General features: G+C 47.6%; 1 protein-coding gene across 1 annotated transcript; it reads right to left on the reverse strand.

The window, feature by feature from the left end:
• Window positions 1–360: 360 nt before the first annotated feature.
• On the reverse strand, window positions 361–27,341 carry CCDC180 (coiled-coil domain containing 180). Its single transcript, XM_081340006.1, has 38 exons — window positions 26,618–27,341; window positions 26,373–26,491; window positions 25,083–25,270; window positions 24,430–24,518; window positions 23,729–23,838; window positions 23,290–23,418; window positions 21,906–22,016; window positions 21,456–21,551; window positions 20,623–20,786; window positions 19,820–19,939; window positions 19,557–19,636; window positions 18,727–18,815; window positions 18,318–18,440; window positions 17,381–17,554; window positions 16,375–16,490; window positions 16,104–16,230; window positions 15,373–15,424; window positions 14,544–14,791; window positions 13,563–13,780; window positions 12,555–12,730; window positions 11,979–12,159; window positions 11,418–11,564; window positions 11,011–11,155; window positions 10,673–10,789; window positions 9,914–10,012; window positions 9,378–9,473; window positions 8,888–9,081; window positions 8,126–8,202; window positions 7,398–7,518; window positions 6,648–6,731; window positions 5,838–5,910; window positions 4,848–4,989; window positions 3,791–3,951; window positions 3,206–3,343; window positions 2,929–3,040; window positions 2,248–2,353; window positions 1,016–1,154; window positions 361–607 (listed from the first exon to the last, which is right to left on the reverse strand). The coding sequence occupies exons 2-38, from the start codon at window positions 26,478–26,480 to the stop codon at window positions 476–478; spliced, it is 4,782 nt and encodes a 1,593-aa protein (XP_081196132.1). The 5' UTR covers window positions 26,481–26,491; window positions 26,618–27,341; the 3' UTR covers window positions 361–475.
• Between the last annotated feature and the right edge of the window lie 298 nt (window positions 27,342–27,639).

The raw sequence follows: 27,639 nt of genomic DNA on the forward strand, positions 1-27,639 counted from the left end.
AGACGCTTGTCAAAAGGTTCATATTTATGACAGTCGCAGCGTCCTGGGGGGTGTCATGTGATCCCGTTTTGCGACCTTCCGCTAAGCGAAATCAACTGCGTTACTAATTTAGCAACTGCGGTGATTTCACGCAACCGCGGTGATAAGAAAGGTCGTATAGGGCAAAGCTGACTTAACAACTGCCTCGCTTAGCGATGGAAATTTTGGGCTCGATTCTGCTTGTACGTTGAGGACTACCCCTACCTGGAAAATACAAAAAGTGATGATGTCATAATTATTACTGACTCGATGCTGGCAGGGGAATTCTGGGAGTCGAAGTCCGCGGGTCTTAAAAGGGGTAAGTTTGGGAAACTTTTATTTTCAAGCCTTTTATTTTCAAACCAACATTCCTTTTCCTACAGGGATAAATTATAGGTCTATACCGCGCAAAGGAGGGAAGGGAAAGAGACATGGATCCCGGGAGATTAAACGGGGTTCACAAATAGAGCTGTTTGATTTTTTGCACCGACTTCTTCCACCAGTGGGCCCAGTGTTGGGTTTTCATGAGGTGAGACGAGTTTTCTTCCTTGATCCTAGCAAATTCCAGCTCCAGCTTTTCCTTGAATTTCTAATGTAAGCCGAAGTACAAAATAGGTATCCGGTTATATTTGGCATTTAGAGGGACCAAGAAGAGATTAAATATGTGGCACTAAGGGCCACAGAGTTGCCCATATTCCTCCTCCTCATTGGGCAGCCTCTGTTGCAACACGTATTATTACACTAACTGAGTAAAGGCTGAAGCAGGGATAGGTGGCTTAAATAAATAAGCCAATCGTCGTAAAATAAATACCCCCCCATCCCCACTAGCGATGCCCGCTAGGAGCCGGGGAGCGAGTCACCACACCAAATGGCTGCGGTGACTGTGATGAATAAACATTTTTTGTTCACCCCAAGTTGCTAACTTTGCAGCCAACGGATTCTCCCTCCCCGCTGAGCCCTCTCTGGTCCCAGGAGACCGTTCAGCCCGGCTGCTTACCACATAAACGGCGTCTCGCTCTTCCACGGCCGCCACGTGGCCCAGCGTGGTTTTGGCTGTGGTCACGGACGCCGTTTCTTGAAAGATCACCTGCTTCGGGAGACTTGGGATGGTGGTCTGCGGGATGCCAGGCCAAGTTCTGCAAAAGGCAAAGGAACAGCCCCTCTCCCCCCAAAAAAGGAGGGGCGGGGGCGGTCCCGAAGGGATAAATAACATTACTGCTCTTTTTAAAAGCTTATGCAAGCCTGTTGCCTGTTTTGCTGCACGCTTGGATCTTGGCAACATCATCCGAAAAGGCCCCCAAGTTGTCAAACATAGAAGGGCACCAGGCCAGGGAGCACCCCCTTTCCCCCCCCCCACAGTTCCTTTAATATACCACAAACTTACCAATGAAACATAAACATTTTTTCAGGTATTTAACATTTGTTATATCAGTAATGCTGTAGGTATTATATATCACCATACATAAATACATAGACGTAAGTTTGGGTGCTGCTCGTCCATTTCCCCTTTCACTGTATCCACCCTCCTTCTCTCTCTTCCCTCTTCTCTACTTTCTTTCTCCCTCTCTCCTTTCTTTCCTACTTCCCTCTTCTTCCTCTCCTCTTTTCCTCACCACTCCCCTCCCGTTTCTCCCCACTTCTCCTCCTCTTTCCCTCCAACCTTCCTACTTCCTTCCCCTTCCTCTACTCTCTTCCCTCTCTCCTCTCCTTTCTTCCCTCCCATCCCTCTTCCGATACAATTCAGGGGAAAGCACCCCTCTTTCGAGAACAGGGACTGGCTGAACAATACAGGCAGTCCTTGATTTACAACCACTTGGTGATCGAAGTTGCAAGAGCGACGGAAAAAGGGACTTAGGACCGTTGCAGCATCCCTGGGATCAAAATCCAGACGCTCGGCAACTGAAGACGTTGCAGCGTCCCAGGGTCACGCGATTTCCCCTTTGGCGACCCTCTGCCGAGCGAAAGTCCACGGGGGAGGCAGATTCACTTAACGACCGCGTTGCTAACTCAACAGCTGCGGCAAGAAAAGGCCGTCAACTGGGGCAAACCTCCCTTTCCAACTGTTTGCTCGGCAAACGGAAATTCGGGGCTCAATTTTCGTCGTTAAGTCGAGGACTAGCTGAGGCAAGGATCCCTTGATCACCTAAGGTCTTGGTCCCGGGCTGGGCCCCCTTCCCAAGCTGAGGGACGCCCCCCCCGTGCCCCCGAAAGAGGGCAGCGATACGTCACCTGCTGCCCCGTTCGGCCACCAGTTTCCGTTCCTCCACTTCTAAGGAGAGGCCAGCTTTTTTACGGCGCATCAGAGTTAGGGTTTTCTCTCTGACTTTTTCCGTTTCTGGGGGAGGGGGGGAACAACAAAGATCGGGTGAGAAAGAGGCCTTTGGATGACCCCCTTGTTGCAATCCATCCACCTGGCCTGTTAAGCTACTGAAAGGCAGTCCCAGACTTTTCAACACTTCGCTGAGTTACAACGGCCCTGGAAAAAACGCGACAGGACCGTACTTGGCACGTACAACCGTTGCGGCGTCCCCGGGGCCGCGTGATCTACATTCGGATGCTTGGCGACTGGCTCACATTTATGACGGCTGCACTTTCCCTCTTTACAACCTTCTGACAAGCAGTCAACGGGGAAGCCAGGTTCACCTAACAACCCTGTTACTTACTTAAAAGGGTGGCCACTGAAGTCGTAAAACGGGGCAAAACCCACTGAACAAATGTCAGGGTTATTGGGCTCAATTGGGCTCGTAGGTTTGAGGGCTATCTGTATAAATTATCTTCCTCCCCCCTCTTTTGCTGTCCAAACAGGGGTGCTAACCCCTAGGAACAAGGGGTGGGTGAGGTCTGTTTTGCTTCCCCGAGCAAAACTCGGTGCGCGCTGGACACTGAGGTGGCCAAGCGGCTAGGACTTACTTCCCAGCTGGACGTCGTCAATGGTGAGGCTGTTGTCCAGCTCCATCAGGATGGTCTCGGTGCAAGTGGCCAAGGTGGAGACAAACTTCTGGGCGCACTCTATGACGCAGACCTGTGGGGGGTGACCGTCAGAACAGTGAAGGAGATGGCACACAAAGAGATGGCTAGCGGGGCTCCGGGCCTACATAGTCTCTGAGCTTGGTTGTTTCTTTGCAGGCTATTGAAAAGGTCCTCAGTGCTGCCTTGAGGAAGGTGGGGTCAAAAGACTCTGAGGTACCTCCAGCTTCTTGGTGCAGATCAGGATGCTCTCCACTTGCTCTTCTTGTCTCTTCTCTTCCTCTTGGCACAAGGCTTCCAGCAGAGGGATGTTGTCCGGGTGGCCCAAACTGGTATGCAATTGGGCCATGTTTTTGTCCTTGAATTGAAAGGGCAAAGACTGCTTGGATGGCCATCAGAGACATTTTCCCCCCACAACAACAACCCTGTGAGGTGGGTTGGGCTGAGAGAGATGGACTGGCCCAAAGTCACCCAGCCAGCTTTCACGTTCTAAGGCAGGACTAGAACTCGCCGTCTCCTGGTCGATTGGCCCAAAGTCCCCAAACAGCTTTCTTGCTGAAGGTGGGACTAGAACTCACCGTCTCCTGGTCGATTGGCCCAAAGTCCCCAACCAGCTTTCTTGCTGAAGGTGGGACTAGAACTCACCGTCTCCTGGTTACTAGCCTGCTCCCTTCACCACTAGACCAGACTGGCTCTTTCTGGCCAGTAATGGGAAAGATGGTTGCCAAGGGACTTTATATTTTTTTTTAAACTCGGGAGGAAAGAAGGCGGTTAAAATATTTCAGAGGCTTGAAAAATAACTTACTTTTATAGCAGTCCATTTTTTCAGCTGGTCCTGGAGGTGAGCCCGGATCTGTTCCGTGGACTCGGCAAGGAGCTGTTCGTGATCCTTCAGAAGTTTGCCGATGGCCAGACGGATGACACGAGGAAGCTCTTCCTCAAACGTTTTCAGCTGAACTCGGAACTCTGACAAATTTCACGGAATGGAAACGGAGTCAGGTTATTGGGGGCAATCAGAGTTTGGTCATCTGAAAAAGTGAAGATTTCTGTGTTGAGACTGGCCTTTATGGTTGGGGATGTTACCAGGGGGGATACAGGTAATCTTCGACTTATGACCACAATTTAGCTCAACATGCCTGGGAGAAAACAGTATCCGTCATGCAAATGTGTCTAGCCTAATGAAGAGAAGGACCAGGGGGGACATGATAGCAGGGTTCCAGCATCTCAGGGGCTGCCCCAAAGAAGAGGGAGTCAAGCTGTTCTCCAAAGCCCCTGAAGGCAAGACAAGAAGCGACAGTTGGAAACTAACCCAAAGAGAGAAGCAACCTAGAACTAAGGAGAAATTTTCTGACAGGGAAAACAATTAACCAGTGGAACAACCTGCCTCCAGAAGCGGTGAATTGCTCCAACACTGGAAGTTTTTAAGAAGAGACTGGACAGGACATTTGTCTGAAATGGTGTAGGGTTTCCTGCCTGAGCAGGGGGTTGGACTAGATGACCTCCAAGGTCCCTTCCAATTTTATCATCAGCATCAGCATCATTGTGAAATTATGCACGGTGCATAGTTCTCAACCAGGTGACCGAACCCTGGGACTATTCAGAAATGTTATATTAAAATATATTTTTTTTAAAAAAAGCAATGTCCGTAAGATTCAGAGAGCTTTAAGGCCAGAGGGAAAATGCCAAGAAGGAATTTGCTTAAAGAGAAATAGACCTGTCCAGAATGACTACTGGACACAAAGAGAAATAGAATTCATTCGTTCGTTCGTTCATTTGTTCTTTCTCATTAAATTTACATGCCCTCCCTCTCACGGTCAGGTGACCCTGGGCAGCTCAATCCCTGTTTATCAATGCGGTCTTACCGGAGATGCACGCGACGTGGTACTCCTCTGATTGGAAAAGGTAGGTCAGCATCTTCTGACCCAACGCCTCAATGCAAAGGTCGTAGGTTTCCTGCAGACAGTCTGGCTTCGTAATCTGATGCTTGTCCTTTTTGTAGAATTCCTTTTAAAAAAAAAGGAAGAAGGGGGGGGAATTAAACCAGGATTAAAAAGAAGCGAGCGTCTCGGAGTAAGGAAAGCTGCTTTTCGCAGTTGCTCAGGAGACTCTGCACAAAAAGGAAATTGCCTTATGTATTTTTTAAAATTTATTTGAGCATTTATTGGCTGGGCTGAGAGGGAGGGGCTGGCCCCAAATCACCCGGCTGGTTTTCATGCCTAAAGCAGGACTAGAACTCTCCATCTCCTAGTGATTGGCCCAGAGTCACCCAGCCAGGTTTTATGCCTAAGGTATGACTAGAACTCACCGTCTCCTGGTGCTTGGCCGAAAGTCACCCAGCTGGCTTTCATGCATAGGGCAGGACTAGAACTCACCATCTCCTGGTTTCCGGCCTGTAGTCTTCACCACTAAACCCAGCCAGCTCTCACGTATATTATGGCTCAGATGAGTCCATGCCTGTTTGTGTTTCCTGTTTTTCCTAAGTACTTTTACAATTCCACATATTTTCCAGAGTGACAAACTGGATGTTTTAGCATCTTAGGGCTGTGTATTAAAGTAATCTATTGCTTGATGTTTATTCCCCTTGAAATTGCTTTACTGGGGGTTTATGATAATCAGGGTGCTAATAATTGTAAGCCAGCTTGGAAAAACAGTGAAGGCTCTCTAGGCTAAAAACGAGGAGGTGCCGAATTCAGGTTCCGCCTTAGGCAGGAAGCCAACGAGGTGACCATGGGCCATGTCCCTCTCTCTCAGCCCAAGAAATGAGGCAATGGCCCACCACTTCTGAAAAACCTTGCCAAGAAAACTGGAGGGACTAACAATAATAGTAACGGGGGGAAAAATTAAGTTCCTACCTCAGCAACGTTCATGATATTATCAAAATTGTCCCACATGATGCTGAAGATAATCCCGGTAAAGTAATCCGAACTAGACAAGCAATTGAAAAGGAGGCATTACTTCTTGATCTTATCATATTTTGCTTTTTTTTGAAAAAGTGCCAAAATAAACCTGAAAATGACTTAAGAGTAGACTTTTTTTAAAAAAAAATAATTTATTTTTTTTTAAATGGCAGGCCAATCAAATGCAAAATTATTCTCTCGTCCTAAAAAATATTTTGTGGCTAAGCAGCTCTATGGGATGAGGTGGGATGGCTTGACTTTACAGCCTTGACTTACAACTACGTTTAGTAACCATTCAAACTTACAACGGCACTGAAAAAAGTGACTTAGGAGCATTTTTTCACACTTAAAGACCTATGCAGCGTCACTACTACAAGGAAGGTCATAAAATACTGCTAAGCTTGTAAGCCGCCCTGAGTCTTCGGAGAAGGGCGGGATATAAATGTAATAAAATAATAATAATAATAATAATAATAATAATAATAATAATAATAATAATAATAATAATAATAATAATAATAATAATAATAATAATAATAATAATAATATAAAAAATGAGGCAAAACTCCCTTAGCGACGGTCTGGCTTAAGCAATGGAAATTTGGGCTCAACCGTGGTCATACGTTGAGGATGACCTGATCACCTATAGAAACTGCATGAGGATATATGTAAATCCAGCCAATAAAGGTGGCATGTTGGAGAAGTAAATTAATTCAGATAAAACTCCAGATCTGTGGAGTCTCAAAAGGAATAATCTGGACTTACTCGGTCTCTTTCGGCTGCCCTCCGAAAATCATCAACTTCCTGTCAGCTTTGGTGAGCCTGGTGTATTTTTGGATGGAGTTCCCGCTGCATGGCGAAGGAGACAATTTAACAGCTGCCCTGCCAGCCTGTCAGCCCAGCAACACTTTAATCCAGTAGTGGATTAATTTTATCAATGCCACAGGCCAGATAAAACTCTGGAAATTAAAATAAAACTTGGGCCAGCTTCCTGGGGAAGAAAAGGATCCAGCGAGCCCACTGAATCTTCCAAGGGAAGCGTATCTGCTTTGAAACAAACACATCAAAGCCCCCGTGGATCGTGGACAATTTTTCCAGAGGGAAAAATGAAAATAAAGCGGGTTGGAGAGAACAGGACACGCTTTTCACCCAGAATGTGGAATTGTAAGGCTGGGAGGGACCGTGGAGGTTTTCTAACCCAATGCCCTGTTTCAGGCAGAGACATTATATCAGCTCAGACAAATGTCCAGTTCTTGATCGAAAACTTATAGATAGATAGAGGATGATAGAGATAGAGAGAGATGGATTGACAGAGATGGATGGATGGATGGATGGATGGATGGATGGACAGACAATAGGTCCACACACACACACACACACACACACACACACACACACACCTCTTCTCTGTGACGGCCCCTCAAAGTGCTGGAAGACAGCCATCGTGCCCCCAATCCTTCTCTTCGCAAGACTAGATGTACCTGGTTACCTCATCCGAGGAGGAAGGATCCTTACCTTTCCGAGACTTTGGTACTGGAACTGGACTTCTTGCCCGGTAAATAGGATGCTCCCAACGGAAGGCTCTCACGGTGACCGCCCCCAGTTAAGAGAGGCGGTAAAGCTTGGTTGGGAACGTCTGAAATAATAACAGAGGAAAAGGTGGATGGAACTAAGCAGGATAGGCAAGGGATCAGCCAGGGGAGCCCAGATCCAAGAAATGGCGGCCGAGGATTCCAAGACGACCCAACGGAAAGAGTCTCCTTCTGTCTACGCTGGGTGGGTATCTAAGGCAACATTTGCCTTGCCTGCCCCCCGCCGTCCGATCCAACCAGCGGATCCATGGAAGGACTCTCTGCTTGTTGGGCAAAGTCTGCTCTCGGCAGCCATGGACCTGAATTTCGTTGCCCTTAAAAAGGTTTCCCGCTGGCCAGCAGTCTCCAGTTCTAAGGGAGGTGCTCCCCTCCGTTTCTTGGCTGAGGGAGCCAGCGTGCTCCGAAGACACTTCCGTGGTCATGTGGCCGGCATGACTGTAGGCCGAGGTCCAAGGAATGCTGTTCCCTTCCCACCAAAGTGGTCCCTATGGACCACCCATCCACTCGCATTTGCTTGCTCTCGAAGCGCTAGGAGCTGAAGCAGGACCGGGCGCTCGCCCCATCCCACGGTGCCGGGGTCTCAAACTGTCAAGAAACCTAGCATCTGAACGGCTAAGCCACCGCATCCTGCGTCCAGGTTCTGCTCCTCACCTGCTCGGTCTGTTCCAGGCTGTCCTGCAATGTCCTTTTCGTGCTGACCATCCATCATCTTTCTCCCACGCACAAATCTGGCATGAACGGAAGACAGGAAAATGTCATCGCTCCCAAATTCGGCCTCCTGATCTGAGGCGAGGAAATGCTTGATCATGAGGCAGAGAGTGTCCCGCCTAGGTTGGGCTAACTTTCAATTTGACCGGCTCTCGGCCAGAAGACAATAAGCTGCGGGGTCTTTGCGAGTCAGGTAAGCTGCCGTTAACTTGATAAGCTTTTAGTAGCCTGAGATTGTGTTGTTGTGTTGACTCTCTTGTGTTTGGAGCCCACTGATGTGGATCTACAGGTAGTCCTCGGCTTACGCACACCAAAATTTCTGTTGCTAAGTGGGACAGTTGTAAAGTGACTCTTGCCCCATTTGTTAAGCGAATCACCACACTGGTTATTTAGTAACCACTACAGTTGTGAAGTGAATCTGCCTTCCCCCTTCTGACTTTGCTTCTCAGAAGGGGATCACGTCACCCCGGGACACTGCGACTGTCGTAAGTATGAGCCAGTTGCCAAAGGTCTGAATTTTGATCTCAGTGACCATGGGGACGCTGCAACGGGCATGTGAAAAAGGCTCATGAAATCACTTTTCTCAGTCACTAAATGCCTGGCTGTTAAGTCGAGGCTGTTAAGTACTTGAAAGAACCCGTCACAAAGTTCTAGTCCCTGTGGTTTTCACCCCGAGGCTTGGTCAAGTCTTCCCTGGAGGCTCACCCGGTGAGATTTCGGATCAGGTGGAACGAGGCGTCATCGAAGGCCGGCTTCCCCATTCTGCTCGGATTCAGGACGGGCGTGTACTCCATGCCCATCACGGTCACCTTGCTGTCCGGAAGCGAAATAGCCGATGGGGTGGAGCTTATGAGGGAGTCTTGGGCGAAGATCACCGGCACAGAAATGATCTCTGGTTCCTAAGAGATGAGAATGGAGAAGGAAGAAGGCCGGAACAACTGAGATCAAAATTTATGTGGCTAAGTCAGACAGTTGTTAAGTGGCATTTGCCCCACTTGACGACTTTTCTGGGTTAAGGGAATCACTGCAGGGGTTAAGTCAGTCACGCGGCTGTTAAGTTTATCGGCTTCCCTTCTTGACTTTGCTCGTCAGCAGGTCCCGAAAGGGGGATCGCCTGACCACTCCCGGGACACGGCAACCGCCATAAATGCGAGAACGGTGAGCAGACGAACCGTCGCAGCAGAAATATTGTCACCTGTATCCGGAGCTGACAGTTGAGGTATTTACATCTCTTCTTCAGTTCTTCCATGACGAGCTTGGCAAATTCGTAAAGTCTTTCTGGAGTGATGCTCTGAGGAAAGTAAAAATAAAAATAAAATAAAATTAAAAAGAAGAAAAAAATAAAAGAAAGAAAGAAGAAAAAAAGACAAGAAAGAAAGAAAGAAAGAAAGAAAGAAAGAAAGAAAGAAAGAAAGAAAGAAAGAAAAATGAGGGAAGGGAAGGGAGAAAGGAAGGAAGAAAGGAAGGAAGGAAGGAAGGAAGGAAGGAAGGAAGGAAGGAAGGGAAGGGAGAAAGGAAGGAAGGAAGAAAAAGAAAGAAAGAAAGAGGGAAGGGAGAAAGGAAGGAAGAAAGAAAGAAAGAAAAAAGAGAAAGAAAGAAAGAAAGAAAGAAAGAAAGAAAGAAAGAAAGAAAGAAAGAAAGAAAGAAAGAAAGAAAGAAAGAGAGAGAGAGAGAACGAACCGGACTGTGGTCTCATGCTGGTCTTTTGAGGCAGGCCCCCTTCAGACTTACTTCCTTGTCCACATTTGGGTGGGCACAGGCATCGATCCTCTTGACCAACTTCTCCAAGGAGTTATTCAACGTCTGGGTCTGCCAGTTGGATTTGGCCACCTGGAAAGTGAAAAGACCCCACCCCACCCCCCACCTCACAGTTAGATGAATCTCACGGAAGAAAGCAAAGGTGTTCTCTAGCTGGTCCTCAGCCAGGCGCGAGGGAGAAGAACCAGGCATGAAGGCTTATGGTTTAGTCCCTGATGTCGCCAGAATCTTGCCAGACTGACCGCATTCCCTCGGGAAGGTTCAGATACGGAAGGAAGGAAGGAAGGAAGGAAGGAAGGAAGGAAGGAAGGAAGGAAGGAAGGAAGGAAGGAAGGAAGGAAGGAAGGAAGGAAGGAAGGAAGGAAGGAAGGAAGGTAGAGAGATGGAAGGAATGGGAGATAAGAAAAGGAGGGAGAGAGGGAAGTGAGATAGAAGAGAGGGAAGGAAGGTGAGGGAGGCAAGGAAGGAAGGAAGGCTAGAGATAGAAGGGAGATGAGAAAAAGGAAGGAAAGAAAGAAAGAAAAAGAAAGAAAGAAAAAGTAGGTGAAATAGAAGAGGGAACTGAGATAGAAGGGAGGGGAGAAGAGGGAAGGAAGGAAGGAAGGAAGGAAGGAAAGAAGGAAGGAAGGAAAGAAGGAAGGAAGGAAGGAAGGAAAGAAGGAAGGAAGGAAGGAAGGAAGGAAGGAAGGAAGGAAGGAAGGAAGGAAGGAAGGAATCTTTTTCTCTGGGTACCTCCGTCTTGATTTTCACTTGAATGTTGGTCAGAAACCGCTGGATTTTCTCCAAGAAGACTCGATCCATCGCCAGATAGCGAAACCTGTTCTCAAACTTGCTGATAATTTCGGTTGCCTGGTTGGGAGGAATTGGGACCCCGTCACCCAGCAGGAGGGTTTCATTCACACCCCCCCCCGAGGAAGCTGATTGTGGACAATCGTTACTTATTTGCTTTTTTTACTTTCTTGATCAAACTTGCAAGCCGCCCATCCCGCTGAGGGCCGAGTCCAAGGCGGCGAACAGACATCGAATGAAAGCCAACTCCGGCAGTTTGGGCGAGGCTCTCAGGGGCTCACCTGCTCCAGGTAGCCGGTCTCTGCTTTCTCCATGTCGATCATGATCAAGCCTTCGACAAACTCTATGCGCGAGTTCTCTTTCTGCAGCTGTTTCATGAAGCCCTCCAGTTCCTCGGGTGAGAAGTTCCCACCATCTGAAAACAGTCTAAACCCCCCCCCCCACAAGGATGGGGTCAGCAGCGGGTGGAAACTCATCATGGGGAGAAGCCACCTGGAGCTAAGGAGAAATTCCCAGACAGGGAGGAGGACAATTAACCAATGGAACAGCCTGCCTCTGGAAGTGGCAGATGCTCCGTCATGGGAGGTGGACAGCCATTTGGGTCTGGAATGGTACACTTGAGCAAGGGGTTGGACTAGAAGGCCTCCCTGGTCCCTTCCGACTCGGCGGTGTTCTGTGTTCTAGGTACCTGCAGGCTTTCAGGAAGTCCGTGTTGCAATCGCGCAGTTTCCCCAAAGTTTCCTCCAGATACTGCCGGTAGCTCCGCGTGGAGACCTGTAGTACTTCCACGTGGTTCAGCAACTCCATGTGTAAGTTGCGGGTGAGGGCCATCACCCTACCAAGGAGAGAGCGGATAGAGAAGCCCTGACTTCAAAATCACCTCTGAAGGTGGGAAATTGAGAAGGATGTTTGGATAATGTTAACCTGAAATTAGGTACGGAAAACTCTTGTTACTGAATCTCTGATTACCCAGTCATCGTGATGCTTTCTAAATATGTAGATTTTAACTGAAACCCCCCCCCCAATAAAACTTGTTTTAAAAAAAAACTTTGAAATCACCTCTGAAGGGGAGCTGGTGTCATGGCTGTCCTTCTGCTAGCCAAACACTGCCAGCTGACAACCTGACACTAGCAACGGGGGTGGGTGGGGGAGGGAATGTAGGAATTAGGGGGAGGGATGAGAAACCAAGCCACGCCGGCCTCAAGCTTGAGAAGCACCAGCCAGCCCCAAGGTGAATTGTCAAACTGACTTTTCGGCCCGGCTTTCCATCTGGAAGACTTTCTCCATGTCTATGATCCGGTTTCGGAAAGATCTGCTGATGGCGTTGTGGTCTTCCCGAATCTTGAGGAAGGCGCTCTTCTCCTTGTTCAGCAACTCGACCAAGCCGGCACAGTGACGCTTCAGGCGGTCGCTGTGAATCCGCAGCTCCGCTGAGAGAAAAAGACGAAACGTTCCCAAGTTTAAAGTGAGGGAAGGAGTAAAAGTGGTGCCGGTGGTCCCAAAGGTGTCTCTCCCCCTCCCCCCCCACCCCGCCGAGGAGGCAACTGGACTATTCTTGCTTTTTCTCCGAAGACGTTTCGCTTCTCCTCCAAGAAGCGTCTTCAGCTCTAACTGGATGGGGAGGGAAGCGGAAGCAAGCAAGCAATATAAATCCTCCCATTTCCCCCGCCGTCCAGTCAGAACTGAAGAAGCTTCTTGGAGGAGAAGCGAAATGTCTTCAAAGGAAAAGCAAGAATAGTCCAGTTGACTCCTGGGGGTGGGTAGGAAAGGATCCTGGCTACAGGATTAAAAATAAAAACACCAAAAAAAACCCAAAAACAGGTACCCATCCGGACGTTGTATACGTCTTTCTCGATGCGCTCCCGCCGGGGTTCGTGAAGATGGAGGCGCAGCTGTAGCTCGGAGCTGAGTTCTTCCTTCTTGGCCACCACCACCACCCAGGTGCTGGATAAGGTGTCATCAAACCACTTCTCCAAATGTTCAAAGAACTGGAGGCGGATACTGCCGGCGGAGCAGAGGGGAGGGCGAGAAAGAGGCGGTTTGAGGAGAATGGTGTGTGTGTGTGTGTGTGTGTGTGTGTGTATGCGCGCACTGGTCCTGTCTCAAAAAGCACAGCAAGGAAGGAAGGAAGGAAGGACCAAGCTGGTTGAGAAGATCTTGGAGAGCAGATCCTTGGGGGACGGGGGAGGAGGAGGGGGGGCTGAAGTGTCTACAACTGAAAGACTCTTGCCGAAGGCAAAAAGGGGGACATGCTGGAAGATATCTCTACAGCGGTACAAAAAGTGCTGGATATAGAATACAGTAACAATAGGAAGGAAAAGCAGAGGGGGGGAGTTGTATTCCAGATGTTATGGTACATGTTGCTGGAGAAAAGAAAAGAAAAACCTAAGAAAAGTGAAGTGGAACCCACATATCCAGATTCCGACTCTGAGAGGAGGAGAAAAGGACGGAGGGAGGGAGGAAGGAAGGAAGGAAAAATATGGAAAACATCCAGGCAGGAAAGAAAGAAAGAAAGAAAGAAAGAAAGAAAGAAAGAAAGAAAGAAAGAAAGAAAGAAAGAAAGAAAGAAAGAAAGAAAGAAAGAAAGAAAGAAAGAAAGAAAGAAAGAAAGAAAGAAAGAAAATGAAAGAAAGAAAGAAAGAAAGAATGAATGAAAGAAAAAGAGAAAGAGAGAAAGAGAGAGAAAAAATGAAAGAAAGAAAGAAAGAAAGAGAGAGAGAGAGAGAAAGAAAGAAAGAAAGAAAGAAAGAAAGAAAGAAAGAAAGAAAGAAAGAGGGAGACAGGGAGAAAGAAAAAGAGAGAGGGAGAGAGAAAGAGAGAGGTTTGCACTTACTGTCTTCTGACGTCTCTAAAGAAAGCCTCCGACAGATACACCTGCTCCAGGTAGGAAGGCAGAGAACCGCTTCTCAGTTTGCCCAGGTGATATTTCTCGGCCTTCCGGAGCTTAGACTTCTTCAAGTGCTCCGTCACTTTGTACGTGTTTCCGCTGGAGGTGCTGAAGAATTCCTCAATCACCTCTTTCCGCTTGGACTTCTCGCCCGAATCCTTTGTCTGCAGAAGGAGGAAACAGGAAAGGGGAGGCTGAGCTGCTGGTTTTTGAAAGGAAAAAAAGAGAGAGAGTTCAAAACAGAAGGAGCAGGCTCTCTCCCTTTTCTTTATACAAAAGGGCTGGGGAAGGAGTGAGAAGGAGGAGGAGATTACGTTCTCACCCCCTTAGGTAGACTGTTGGGTCTAGTGGCCAAGGCACCAGGCCAGAAACCTGGAGACGGTGAGTTCTAGTCCCGTCTTAGGCATGAAAGCCAGCTGGGTGACTTTGGGCCAGTCACCAAGAGACGGTGAGTTCTAGTCCCGCCTTAGGCATGAAAGCCAGCTGGGCGACTTTGGACCAGTCACCAGGAGATGGTGAGTTCTAGTCCTGCCTTAGGCATGAAAGCCAGCTGGGCGACTTTGGACCAGTCACCAGGAGATGGTGAGTTCTAGTCCCGCCTTAGCCCTGAAAGCCAGCTGGGCGACTTTGGACCAGTCACCAGGAGACGGTGAGTTCTAGTCCCATTTTAGGCATGAAAGCCAGCTGGGTGACTTTGGGCCAGTCCTTCTCTTTCAGCCCAACCCACCTCACAGGGTTGTTATTGTAGGGAATAAGAGAAGAAAGAAGGGGTGTCGGATAAGCTCCCCGCCTTGAGTCATTTGTAAAGGCGACAAAGGCGGGTTCGGAACAAATTAAATAAATAAACGGGACGGGAACGTCTCCTTGGAATCGACGGGCAAGGAAGCGTGGGGTGTCCGCTCATCCTCCAGGAGAATCCCAGCTCACCAGAGCCGGTTCTGTGGCATCTTCAGTCTTGGGCCCCGAGGCCTTGCCTTCCTCTGATCTTTCTACGTCATCTCCACCAGCGCCGCCCCTGTCGGTCTTGGGAGAAGAGGTCTCCATGTCCTCCTGCTCGGTTTCCTCCTCGGTGTGATCAACTCCTTCCATCTCCTCCAGAGGCAGCCCTTCGTCACTCTCTTTCTCCAAGGAAACCTCCAGAGCCTCTTCTGTCTCTTCGGTCTCCTCCTTTGTTTCTGGTCAAAGCGCACAAGGGGGATTCCAGCCCAGTCAAAGCTCTAGAGGCCTTCCAGCTGCTGCTAAACTACAACTCCCAGCATCCTCTCAGCAGTGGCCAACACACACATGTCGGGTATTTATTATTATTTATTTATTTATTTATTTATTTATTCGGTTTATATACCCGCCCTACTCCCGAAGGACTCAGGGCGGTTTTACAAGGCAAAATGTAAAAACAATACAATATAAAATTAAAATAAAATTTTAATGGGTTACGCTCACAACTGAGCCTCAAATTTCGGGCGGCTAAGGGGTTAAGTGCGTTTGGCCCCCGCTTTGCAAACTTTCTTGCCACAGTGGTCGGCAACCGTGATTTACTGTGGTTGTTAAGTTAGTTAAAATGAATCTGGCTTCCCCCCCCCCCCCACTGACTTTGCTTGTCAGGAGGCTGACGGAGGGGATCACGTGACCCCAGGACTCTGCCACTGTCACTTAACGACCAAGATGGTCAGCGTTAGAAATTCTGGTCCCGATTCCAGTTAGTAAGTCGGGGACTTACCTGTTTTTGAAAAAGGACTTTATAGGAAGTAGTCCTTACCTCCTTCTTCCTTTCCTTCTTCACCTGAGCCTCCTGGTTTCCTTAATGTCTTCTAAAAAAATAATAATGGAGAAAATAAAAGGGGAGGGGGCGGGAGAAAGGGAGTCACCTCTTTGAAAAACCACAACTGCTTCCCCGCAAGGTCAGCAAAGGAACAATTAAGAGGAGGTCTGCCGTGGCTTTCAATAAATGGCCGATGCGCCCATCGAGCGATACCGATGGAATTCATCAGTCCCAGGGTTAGGGTAAAGAGACTGGAACGATCTGCTTAGACTCGGACGGCAAAGCAGGCCTTAGTTTGTAATTTTGCACTTGTGGTTGGGGAACCGCAGTTCAAACGCATTTGTTAAAATGCTCGTCCCTCCCAAGTCCCTTTCAACTTTTGTTATTCTGTATTCTGCTCTTTCGGTCCTCTAAACCAGAGGTCCCCAACCTTTCAGGCACCAGGGACCGGTTATGTGGAGAGTTAGGTTTTTCCGTGGACCGGAGGGTGTGTGGTTTTGTATGCTGCCTACATCCCACGGATGGGACTTTGCTTGTTTGTGAGGACCGGTTGCTGGCATGCCACGGACCGGGGGTTGGGGACCCCTGCTCGAAACCAGGATTCAAAAGGACTGGGAATGCTGTCTCTGAACACCGCTGGGGGCTGGGTTCACCCACTGTACGAAGCAGGGCACAGTTGGGCTAAGCTTCACGCGTGTCGTTATGAACAGATCTGTTTTCCTGCCTACCCCTTTGTAGCTGCCCAGGATGTAAAAATAGCGACTGACGGTCGCACTGTAGGAAAGAAGTTGGTGCCGAACATGGCCTGGGTAAGCCATCACTTTGGACAAGAGATCTTGATGGAAGACTGTGTACCTTGAGAAAATAAAAACAGCAGAATGAACCTTTCCTTCCTCCAAACTGTCCCAACAACAATATTAGTGGCAGAACGAGCCTTCCGCCATTCTCCGGCCTATGGGCCCAAATCCCTCCCAGCGACTCAGGCAGGCCTTCACGTACCCATTGCGAATGATGTCCAAGGCACCATAAACCTTCTCGAGATAAGCTTTCAGTTTTTCATCGGTGCTTTGCATCCTGAGTTTGTCCACCGCTATATCCAGATTCATTTCCCTTAGCTGGTTGCGCACACAGAAAACAAAGAGGCGTAATTGTTAGATGTTTTGTGCCAGCCATGGCAGTTCCCCAAAAAGGTCATCAGATGGGAGCAAAAAGGCTTCTTTGCTCCCACTGGTGGGTCAGGGGTCCCCGGCCCCTGCAGCCCCATTGGAGAGAGTTAATTGGTAAGGGAGGGGCCGAGGCCCCCCATAAAAACCTCTGCTCAGGGGCTGCTCTCTCTCTGCTCTCTTTGTTCTTTCTTCTGCTTGCTTGCTTGCTGATCCATGAGCTCAACCCAGGCATGGATGCCTCCATGCCAGGGAACTCTTTCTATTTACTTTATCGTTAAATAAAGCTTTGAATGATTGCATCCCTGCGTGATGCCTTTTTACTTGGAAGCACCTTAACGAAACATCGGCCTCGTGAGACCATCTCACAGTAATAATAATAACAATAACAATAACAACAAAAAAGAGCTGCACGTTAGAATGATTTTAGCTGACGTACAGTGGGAGCACGCTGTAATAATCAGCCTGCAAATAAATGTTCTTCTAAATGTTCTTCCCAATAATTCTAAAGTTGGCCGTTTGGCATTTCGCCCTCCCACCCCTCAAAACAAAGCCCCATAATCCAATGCCTATGTTCAAAAGCAGATCACCCCGAAATAAATTTGGTTCTTTTTGCATCCTCCAAAAAGAGGAGAGAGAGAGAGAGAGAGAGAGAGAGAGCGTTCTGCATCTTCTAGAGAATTTTCAAATTAGACAGAAAGGAGGGCAGAAAAATTACTCCCTGGAGATCCAATTTCTGTAGTCTGCAAAAAAAAAGAAGTTGTAGAATCTCCTCCTGGACACACACACACCCCGAACACACACACACACACAAACACAAACACTTGGACCAGTGCTCTGACCTTGTTCATATTTTCGTGCTTGCACCGACAGTCGTTTAAAGCTTTCTGAAGATCGTTCTCCTGTTGGGTGAGTTTCTGCTGGTGGACATCAAAGAGGCCCAAGACCTCTTGGAAGTACTGATAGAGGTGCCTGCAGTTGATTTCTGTATTTTTAGCCAGGTGTTCCAAGTCAGCCTGGAACAATCGGGAAGAAGAAGGAGAAAAGATCCGCGTAAGCGATGGGAAAGGAGACGGTCCTCAGCAGGGAAACCCAAGAGAGGAGGAAAAAAGCTGAATCTAAACAAACAAAGTGGCCCAAGGAAAGACATTTTCTCCCAGTTTTTAAAAATGTTATGATGATCCAGCCTTTATTATTTTTATAACGGCAGTCAACGTAAGTAAGGTGCCTTCCTCCTCTTATTTTCTCCACCACAACAACCCTGTGAGGGGGCCTGGACTGAGAGAAGGGGACTGGCCCAAGGTCACCAAGGTGGCTTTCGTGGCTGGCAGGGCTAGAGGTCCCAGTTTCCTGGTGATTGAGCCAAAGTTACCGAGCTGGTTTTCATGGCTAAGGAGGGACTAGAACTCACCGTCTCCTGGTGATTGGCCCAAAGTCACCCAGCTGGCGTTCGTGCCTAAGGCAGGACTAGAATTCCCAGTTCTCTGGTGACTGGCCCAAAGTTACCGAGCTGGCTTTCGTGCCTAAGGCAGGACTAGACTTCTCAGTCTCCTGGGGACTGGCCCAAAGTCACCCAGCTGGCTTTCATGACTAAGGCAGGACTAGAACTCACTCTCATCAGGTTTCTAGCCTTGGATTTTAGCCACTAGACTAGACCAAACTGGCTCTTTTCCCATTTCTTTTAATGATATTTTTTTTCCATCCCTCCCACCCCAATTTTTTCCTTTCTTTTAATGAACTTTCCTGTCCCACTGATGGGAGAAAGAAGGCTACGCTTACGTCCATCTTCTCTATCTTGACTTCAAATTGAGTCTGCAACATCCCGATTAACTGATAGAAATTGGGGTTTACAATCTTCTCAGCCTCTTTGGGGCTACAAATCTTCATGTCCGTCAGATTTTGCTAAAGGGAGAGGGGAGGGGGGGAGAAAAAGGGGGAAAAAAGAAAAAAAAGAACCGAGTTGTTGGCCTGCAATTTCTCAGCAGCCAAGGCATCCTAGCTGTTTCCATAACACCCCTGGGATCCAGGGGAAAAAAAAGTTCGCGTTTTATTCAAAGGAAGAACGATGGTTGTCTTACATTCACTTATAACGGAAATAGCCTAATTGATAAGTTTTAGATTGAGAGCCCGGGTTGTCCTCGGCTTACGACGGTTCATTTAGTGACAGTCCAGCATAGGGAAAGCTCACCTTGCATTCCTGGAGTTTTTCCAAACACTCCTGACAGACCCTCTCGTACTGGAGGCGAATTCTCATCATGGACTGGACGTTGTGAGTGTCTTCAGGCGAGACAGGAAGTAAGGGAGGGAGGAAGGAAGGGAAGGAAGGAAGGAGGGAGGAAGGGAAGGAAGGAGGGAGGGAGGAAGGGAAGGAAGGAAGGAGGGAGGGAGGAAGGGAAGGAAGGAAGGAAGGATGGAAGGAAGGAAGGAAAGGAAGGAAGGAAAGAGGGAGGGAAGGAAGGAGGGAGGGAGGGAGGGAGGAAGGGAAGGAAGGAAGGAGGGAGGGAAGGAGGGAGCAAAGAAAGGAGGGAGGGGGAAGGAAGGGAGGGAGGGAGGAGGGAGGGAGGAAGGAAGGAGGGAGGGAGCAAAGAAAGGAGGGAGGGGGAAGGAAGGAAGGAGGGAAGAAGGGAAGGAAGGAGGGAGGGAGCAAAGGAGGGAGGGAGGGAGGGAGGGAAGGGAGGAAGGAAGGAAAAAAGGGAGGGAGAGAGAATAAGAGGGAAGGAAGCAGGGAAAGAAGGAAGGAAACAAGAGAGAAAGAGTGACTTTGGGAAAGCCTTTTTAAAGTCTAGGCTACTGGCAGGCAGTGCAATATGCCAGTAGCGGTGCTGACTTACAAGAAAGGAAGCTCAAGTCTCAGCTCCATGGGATGACTTTGGTGTCATCAACTCTTTCTTCTCTGCCCAGCCTACCACACAGGGCTGTTGTTTTAGGGAAGGAATCAGGGAAGCCCCCTGGTTGGGGGATACAAACCGTCCGTGGTCGTCCTTATCATTGCGATCGCCAGAGGGCGCAGCTCCTTACCTATTTGTTTATTTAAGTCCACCAGGGACTCGTACCATTCGTTGACTTCGGCCTTGGTGTGCTTCAAAGGCAACAAGTAGCTGTGGGGGGGGGGGGGGGGAAGGAAAAGAAAATGTGTTGACGAGAGGGAGGGCTTCACTGAACTGAAAACACAAAAGCCTTGGGTGGAAGGGTAAGAGAGCACCCTCGGAAAAATGGGAAGAATGGGAGGGTCTGGGCCCCCTCTATAAAAGAAGCTGCACCCTGTTTCTAGGTTCGCCTACCCCAGAGAGAATAAATGCTCCCGTCTCTTTTGGGCCAGCGACCTCTGCTCTTCTAGCATGCTCTCCAGTTCCCCTTCCACAGCTTTGGGGTTCTGGATTCTTTCGCTTTCCACAAACTCTCTGCAAGACGGAAAGCAAACTTCCGATGAGATTGAACGAGGAACAGATGATGGTTTGGCTTTCTTAAAAGAAGTAAAGAAGACGCCAAATGGGGTGCAGAGTCAGGAGGAGGAGGAGGAGGAGGAGGTTTACTCAAATGTAGCCAACTTTGGGCAAGCCACCCAATGAGGACTTCCTGGAGAAGCCACTGATGCTGGGAAAGAGGGAAGGCCAAAGGAGAAGGGAACGCCGGAGGAGGAGATTTATTTATTTTATTTTTATTTTAATTCCATTTATATCCCGCCCTTCTCCGAAGACTCAGGGCGGCTTATGGTTAGATAGGGTCATCAACACAACGAACGTGAATTTGGGCAAACTCCAGGAGACAGTGGAAGACCGGGGGTGGGGGCGGGGTGGGGTGGGGGCTGGCATGTGTGGTCCACGAAATCAGAGTTGGACACAATTTAGCAACTGAACAAGAAGGGTGTGTGTGTGTGGAAAACAAGCTGCTTGCCAACGCAGCAAAATCCAAGGATCCGTTTCAAAGTCCGAATCCCCCGTGACCTGGGCCGTGTGTTAAGAGAGATCGCTAGATCCTCCTCTATCCTGGACTGCAGTCTTGACCTCTGCCACTCGTGGGCTTCGCAAGACCTTCCACAAAGTTTTCCTTGCACCCTGCCCTCTCGCCTCGGCCCGTTCCTCACCGGAAGCTGGAAATGATGTGCTTCTTCTGCACGGCTCTCCAAATCTCCTTCCTCTCTTCCAGCTGACGGCGATAAAAGGAATCCCGCTTGAGCTCAGCCTCCATCAGGTTAAGGAACAACCTAGAGATCGCCCTCCGATTGGCCAGGAGAGCTTGGTTGATCATCTAGGGGCAGGTGTGAGACAGCCAGTTAGGTGTATATTTTATTTATTTATTTATTTGTTATTTATTACCGTAATAAATAATTTATTTGTATAGGTCGCTTAGGGAGCGTTCCAAGTTACAACAGGACTGGAAAAAGTGATTTATGGCCATTTTTCACACTTAGGACTGTTGCAGTCACACTTATGATCATTGCAGGCACGTGATCCCCTTTTGCGACCCTCTGACAAGATTCACTTCACAACCGTGTTCCTAATAACAACGGTGGCAGGAAAGGTCGCAAAAGGGGGCAAAACTCGCTTAGCCACCCTCTCGCTAATTTTGGGCTCAGCTATGCTCGTAAGTAGAGGAATACACCCTTGTTTTGGGTTGCAAAAGGGGATCACTTCACACATACACACACACACACTCCGGGATGCCACAACCGTCGTAGATACACACCAGTCGCCAAAGCGTCTGAATTTGGTCACATCGCCACGGGCTGCTACGACAGTTGTAACTCTGAAAACTTGCCATGCGTCGCTTTTTGTAGTGCCGTTGTTAACTTTGCATGGTCAGTAAAGGAACGATCGGAAGACGACTGTACGATGTTTCAAGTGGTGCTTACTGCAGACACACACACACACACACACACACACACCACCCCCAAGATCTTAAGAAGGAGGATTCTACCATGGCTTCCTTGTGTATGAATCTGTGGACATCCGAGGATAAGAGATAGGCCAGGTCCTCCAGCATCTTGGTGTATTTGCTCAGTGTGACTGTGATCTGGAAATGCAAGCAATATGACGGAAAAGCAGAGTTGGAAGGGACCTCTTGAGGTCTTCTAGTCCAACCCCCTGCTCAAGCAGGAGACTCTTAAAACCTTTACAGAAGAAATGGCCGGCCAATCTTATCTTAACAACCTCCAATGATGGAGCAACGGCAACCTCTGGAGGGAAGCCATTCCACTGATGGATTGGGATTTCCCCCCCCCCTTCTTATTTCTAGGTTGTTCCTCCCCTTGACAGATTTCCATCCGTTGCTTCTTGTTCTGCCTTCAGGGGCTTTGGAGACTGGATCAGCTCCCTCTTCTCTGTCTCCTCTTTATATATTTAGCCCTCCTCTTCCGCAGCGACTCACCTGTTCTGCTCGGTCCACCTCGGCCTGGCGTAAAGCTTCATCCATTTCTTGAATCCACTGCCTTCTTTGCTGGGTCTCTTGAAGGAGAAGACCCCACATTTTCTCAAAGTCCTGGAAAGAAGAAATGCGGCGTGACACCCGTTGCATTCACAAGTGACGTCTTTGTAGCCCGGCAGCGTTAACGGCACAAAACATTCTGCGACGAGACTTTGACATAGCTAGTCTCTTTAATTTTCCTCCTCTTTCTCCTCTCTAGTAATGGTGTTCAAAGCCCTCCATGGCATGGGGCCGGAGTACCTCAGGGAACATCTGCTGCCGGCATCAACTTCCCTCCGCCCTGTGCGTTCCCACAGAGAGGGCCTCCTCAGGGTGCCACCGGTCAGAGAATGTAGATTGGTGGCCCCCAGGGGGAGATCTTTCTCTGTGGGCGCCCCAGAATTATGGAACCAGCTACCAGTTGAGCTCCGGACGGCGCCCGATCTCCGCTCCTTCCGCCACGACCTAAAAACATACTTGTTCGAACAAGCCGGCCTGGCCTGAGGGGGGATTGGGGGGGTTATTATTATTTTATTGGGGTTATTTATTATGTATTAATTGTTCTTTTAACGGGCATATATTTAATTACTTTTAACTTTTGTAATTTTGTATTTTACTCTTGCCCTGTACACCGCCCTGAGTCTTTCGGGAGAAGGGCGGTATAGAAATATTAATAAATTAAAATTAAATTAAATTTTATTCTGGAGAAAGACAGGTTTAGGAGGAACATCCGGAATAGTTTTCACTTCAGCTCTCCATGGAAAAATGCCTCTTACCCAGCGACAAGAGAGCCCTCAGCTCGCGACCTCGACTGAGCCCCAAACGTCTGTTTGCTAAGTGAATTTTACCCCCATTTTACAACCTTTCTTCCCACAACTGTTAAGCGAATCGCTGCCGTTGTTAAATGAGTCACACAGTTGTGAATGAAGCCGACTTCCACAGTGGTCACAAAAAGGGGGTGACATGATGCCGGGAGATACAGCGAATGTCCTAAACAGGAGTCAGTTGCCAAGCGTCTGAATTTGGATCATGTGACCCTGGGGATGCTGCAACGGCCGTGTGAAAAACGGTCCGAAATCTCTTTTTTATCACTGCTGTGAGTAGCTCTGAACGGTCACTAAACAAGTCGAGGATTCCATGTATTGTTTGTCCCAGAAAGAGGCAGCAATCAGCAGCTTTAGAACTAAAAACACCCTGCAAGGGACAATTTTCCAGCAGAAAGCTGGAAGAATAACATAAAAAAATAAAAATAAAAATGGTCTGGATCAAACTGGTTTATCTGCTCCCAAAAGTGGGAAAATGAAGCAGTGGCGACTGAGATTTTCGGGAAAAGGAAGCACCCACTGACCTGTATAGTGTAGGAGATTAAAGTGACGTCACTTTCAGAGGCACGAAAAAAGGATTCAAAAGCCTGATCCGATTCTTCTAACTGGGTCAACAATAATTGCCCAGGCTTCACGTAACGTTCTTCTATTTCCTGAAGCAAAACCAAGTAGGGTTTTGACACATGACAGAGGATTATGACACCATTAGAAGTAGTTCTCAATTTATGACCTCAATTGGGACCGAAATTCTGGCCGTTAAGTAGTTTTGGTCGACCCGACCTGATTTTTCAACCATTTTTTTTTAACGGCAGTTGTCTAGGTGAACCTCGCGGTTATAAATCCGAATCCACTCTTCTGGGTTTTTTTTGTTTTTTGGCCATTTAAAACGACCGGCCATAACTTGAGGACTACCTGTAGAAGGAAAAATAAAAATCTGGCTAGGGCTTAAAACAGCCGCCTCACCTTTCCGACGCGTGCTAGCTCCTGCCTGAATTGTGCCACAGTTTCTTCGTAAGACAACTTTTTGTTCTCGTAGATACGCTCCACGAGACTGCTGGTTCTTTTCTCTGAAACTGGAAGGATGGATTTCAGACACTGATCAGGCTCCTCCTGCTAATGGGCGAAGCCCTGGTTGGTTTAATTATTTGTCTAAATATAAGAGGCTGGATTTGGGGGAAAAAGGCTGTTTCCTGAACTTCTTACCAGCCACAAAAATAGGAAAAAGAGTCAGATTCAAGAGGCAGTTTGGTGTAGTGGTTAAGGCACCAGGCTAGAAACCAGGAGATGGTGAGTTCTAGTCAAGCCTTAGGCACACAAGCCTTTGGGTCAACCACTCGGAGTCTGGGAGTTCTAGTCCTGCCTTAGGCATGAAAGCCAGCTGGGTGACTTTGGGCTACTCCTCCGCAGTCCAACCCACCTCACAGGGTTGCTGTTGTGGGGGAAGTAGGAGGAGGAAAGAGTATTAAGTACTTTCATTACTTTGAGTGATTTATAAAAACAATAAAGGCACGATAAAAACTAAATCTTAAAAAAACAACCATAAGACTCTTCTCCCATATTCCTAAACGTAAACTGGGGTTTTGCACTGATATTACTAAATTTTAAAAAAGGATGTTTCAGTTCACCACACACAGCAATGTCCAGTTAAAAATGTTGATATTTACTGATGACATCGGCAAGGCCTCTGACTTCCCTCGCGGCAATTACATTCTCACTTTCTTTAGCCTTCACACGTGCCACAGTCATAGCCTCCCTGCAACAGAAAACGGAAAACTTTCAAATTTAGCCGAGGCATTTCTTAGAAAACACAGGTTGCCGTTTTCGGCTTTCCCAGATGGCTTCCCACGAGCAAAATCAAGTAGGCGTAGCTGGATTCCCTTAACAACCTCGTGATTTATAGGTAAAGTCCTCGATGTACGGCCGCAATGGAGCCCAAAATTTCTGTTGATAAGTGGGACATTCATTAAGTGACTTTGGTCCCATTTTACGATCTTTTTTTTTGCCACAGTTATGTGAATCACTGCCATTATTAAGTTAGGGACACGGTTGTTAAGTGAATCTGGCTTCCCCCATTGGCTTTGCTTGTCAGAAGGTCATAAAAGGAGAAACTGCTACCGTCATAAACATGAGTCAATTGTCAAGCATCCGAATTTTGATCACGTGACCAGGGGGATTCTGCTATGGTCGTTAAGTGTGGAAAACGGTTGTAAGCCACTTTTTTTTATTGCCATTGTAGCTTCGAACAGTCACTAAATGAACTGTTGTATATACAGGACTGTTTGTACTTAACAACCTCTTTAATATTGTCCTCCCTTACTTGTATTGCACTGGATTTTCAGTGAGCTGATCATTGGGCATTGCCTCGATCCACGTCTGCTGGCGTTCGGACAAGAATCCATAGCTGGTTCTTTTTTCCAAATCCTTCACTAGCGGAATCTTTCCTGGAAGGACTTTGTGCCGGCTGATCTTGCTCCTAGCCCTCCCCAGAGCGTGCACCAGGTTGATCTTGGCAAAGCAAAAGGGAAAGGAAGAAAAATAAAACTGGCTGCGATGATGGTCATGAGGATTATATTTATTTACCCCCCTCATCTTGCTGTGGGGATACTCTAGGCAGCTCACAACCGTAAACGAAAAACAAAGAAGTAAAAAAAGGAAATTTAAACAAAACCAAAATAAAATAATCAAACAAGGGGGGAAAAAAAAAGACAAGACATTGATAAGGCTAGTAAAATGGCACAACGGGCCGCTTCGATTAAAGATTTTTTTTTTTTTAAAAAAATGACCATTTTTCTTTCTGGATGGAGAGCACTTTGGGAGATTTTGCTGGATAAAGACAAAAATGAAGTTTTGATTCTGGGATTTGGTGATTCGATTTGCTACTTCTACAGAAATACTCGGTGTCGTTTGAGTTTTATATGTTTATGTTTTTATTTGCTTATTAAACTCAAGAGCAAAAGGTTACAGATATTTGTTACAGAAGTAACCTAGTTCTCTTGTGTGCATTTGTAGAATGCAAGGGAGGGAGTGAAGAAGGGATAAAATACAGAAAGAAATAAAGATAAATACATAAAAGAAGAGGGAGGGGTAGGAACGACAGGAAGGAAGAATAGCAGAAAGAAGGTGGAAGGAGGGAGGGAAGAAAGGCAGGAAGGAATTCCAGCTAAAAAGGGAGGGGGAAGCAAACTTCTTCCAAATCCCATTGACTAATCCCCCCCCTTTTTTGACGGGGGGGGGGGGAGAATAAAACATAAGCAGTGAATTGCTCCAATACTGGAAGTTTTTAAGAAGAGACTGGACAGCCATTTGTCTGAAATGGTATAGGGTTTCCTGCCTGAGCAGGGGGTTGGACTAGATGACCTCCAAGGTCCCTTCCAACATTATTCTTATTCTTATTATTCATATTATTCATATTATTCATATTATTATTATTATTATTATTATTATTATTATTATTATTATTATTATTATTATTATTATTATTATTATTATTATTTCCATCCCTCATGCCTCCATCCCCTAAAGATAAGAAGGAATTTCACAAATAGGCCACAAAGCTGAGGTGGTGGGAACCATTTTTCCCCCTTTTCGGCTCCTGCAGTCTTCGCACCTCGTCATCGAAGATCTGCCTGTAGACCTTCCCGCTGGGGAGGACACGTGCAACCCCCACCGTAGTGGCGATGGGAAGCACGTGTGAACTCTTGCTGGATTTGCACATCGCGGGTTTAACTGAAGAAAACGCAAAAGAAAGTGGACGGGGTTAGAAACAAATGGATTAAAATATTTTTTTCTCTCCCCCCCGCCCTGTCAAACCTTCGGCCTTCACCCCCCCCCCCGCCGACAGAGCCGACCCACCATCCCCAAGACCACCTCCAATTCGCGAAACCCGCGTCTCCGGTTTCCCTGGTAACAACTCTAGAAGAGGCGGAGAGGCCTCGTCTCGCGAGAACCCGCGGGAATCACGAGCCGGCTTCCTCGTCCCCTCTCCACCCGTTGCCTGGAGACGCCCGCGGTTGCTAGGGGGAGACAGAAAAGAGCGCGAGGATGCTCTCGGCTCCGGCTTAGTCCTTTTTCTGGGCAACAGTCAATAATGCCAGGGATAAATAAACAAATTTATAAAATTTATGGGCCGTCCATCATACCATCTGGTAACCACTGTCCTCCCCCACTCTCCACCCCCTGCATCAAATGCCAAAAATTCAGCATTTTATCCATTTTGGATCATACGTTGCCCAAGGAAAACTACTCCTGCCATTGGATGGGGCAGACAACAGATTATTATCCAGACTAAGGCAGGGGAGGGCTGATTCCAAGTTTGCCAGAGCTCCTGCCCAAGATTTTTCCTTCAAAAGCCAAGATCTGCCCAATGACAGCACAATGCAAACAAGACATATGTGTACTCACTGACAAGCCAGAACCACTATTTGCATCACATACTATATCAGGGTAATGTTAATTTTGCTGTTGGTGACTCAATGCAAGGGGCATAATTCACCAACCAGGTTAGGGGCCTTATATAAATGCAGCTGAAGGTCAAGCCATCACCTTGGCACACCCATGTCCAACTGTTTATAATTGCAAGTATCTTAATTAAAAATTACAACCAAGATTAAACACGTTATGCGAACACAGCCACAGCATGGCTTGCTTTGGCTTATGTGCTGGGCAACACTAGTTTGTTTAAAACCCATTATGCACACAGCTAATGATGGTTTACTTGGTGAAACCACAATTAAGCCAATCATTATTTAGGGTGGAAGCCGCTTTCACCCAATGGGTTGATCCAATGCTTTTTTTAAAAAAAATGTTAACAGCAACAAATGAATTGGTGCACCTCTATTACTACTGATTTGATAAGCAGTGATTTTCCAAGTACA

Source organism: Vipera berus (genome assembly GCF_964194415.1).
Source record: "Vipera berus genome assembly, chromosome: 15".
In the NCBI taxonomy this organism is placed as follows: Eukaryota; Metazoa; Chordata; class Lepidosauria; order Squamata; family Viperidae; genus Vipera; species Vipera berus.

What these genes read in the sequence shown, in the direction of transcription:
- CCDC180 (XM_081340006.1), bottom strand. Translation starts at nt 26,480, where the DNA reads ATGTGCAAATCCAGCAAGAGTTCACACGTGCTTCCCATCGCCACTACG. An exon ending in ACTGTCAGCTCCGGATACAG is followed by an intron (nt 9,082 to 9,377) that starts GTGACAATATTT and finishes CTCATCTCTTAG; the next exon opens with GAACCAGAGATCATTTCTGT. An exon ending in CCACGTCGCGTGCATCTCCG is followed by an intron (nt 3,952 to 4,847) that starts GTAAGACCGCAT and finishes GAAATTTGTCAG; the next exon opens with AGTTCCGAGTTCAGCTGAAA.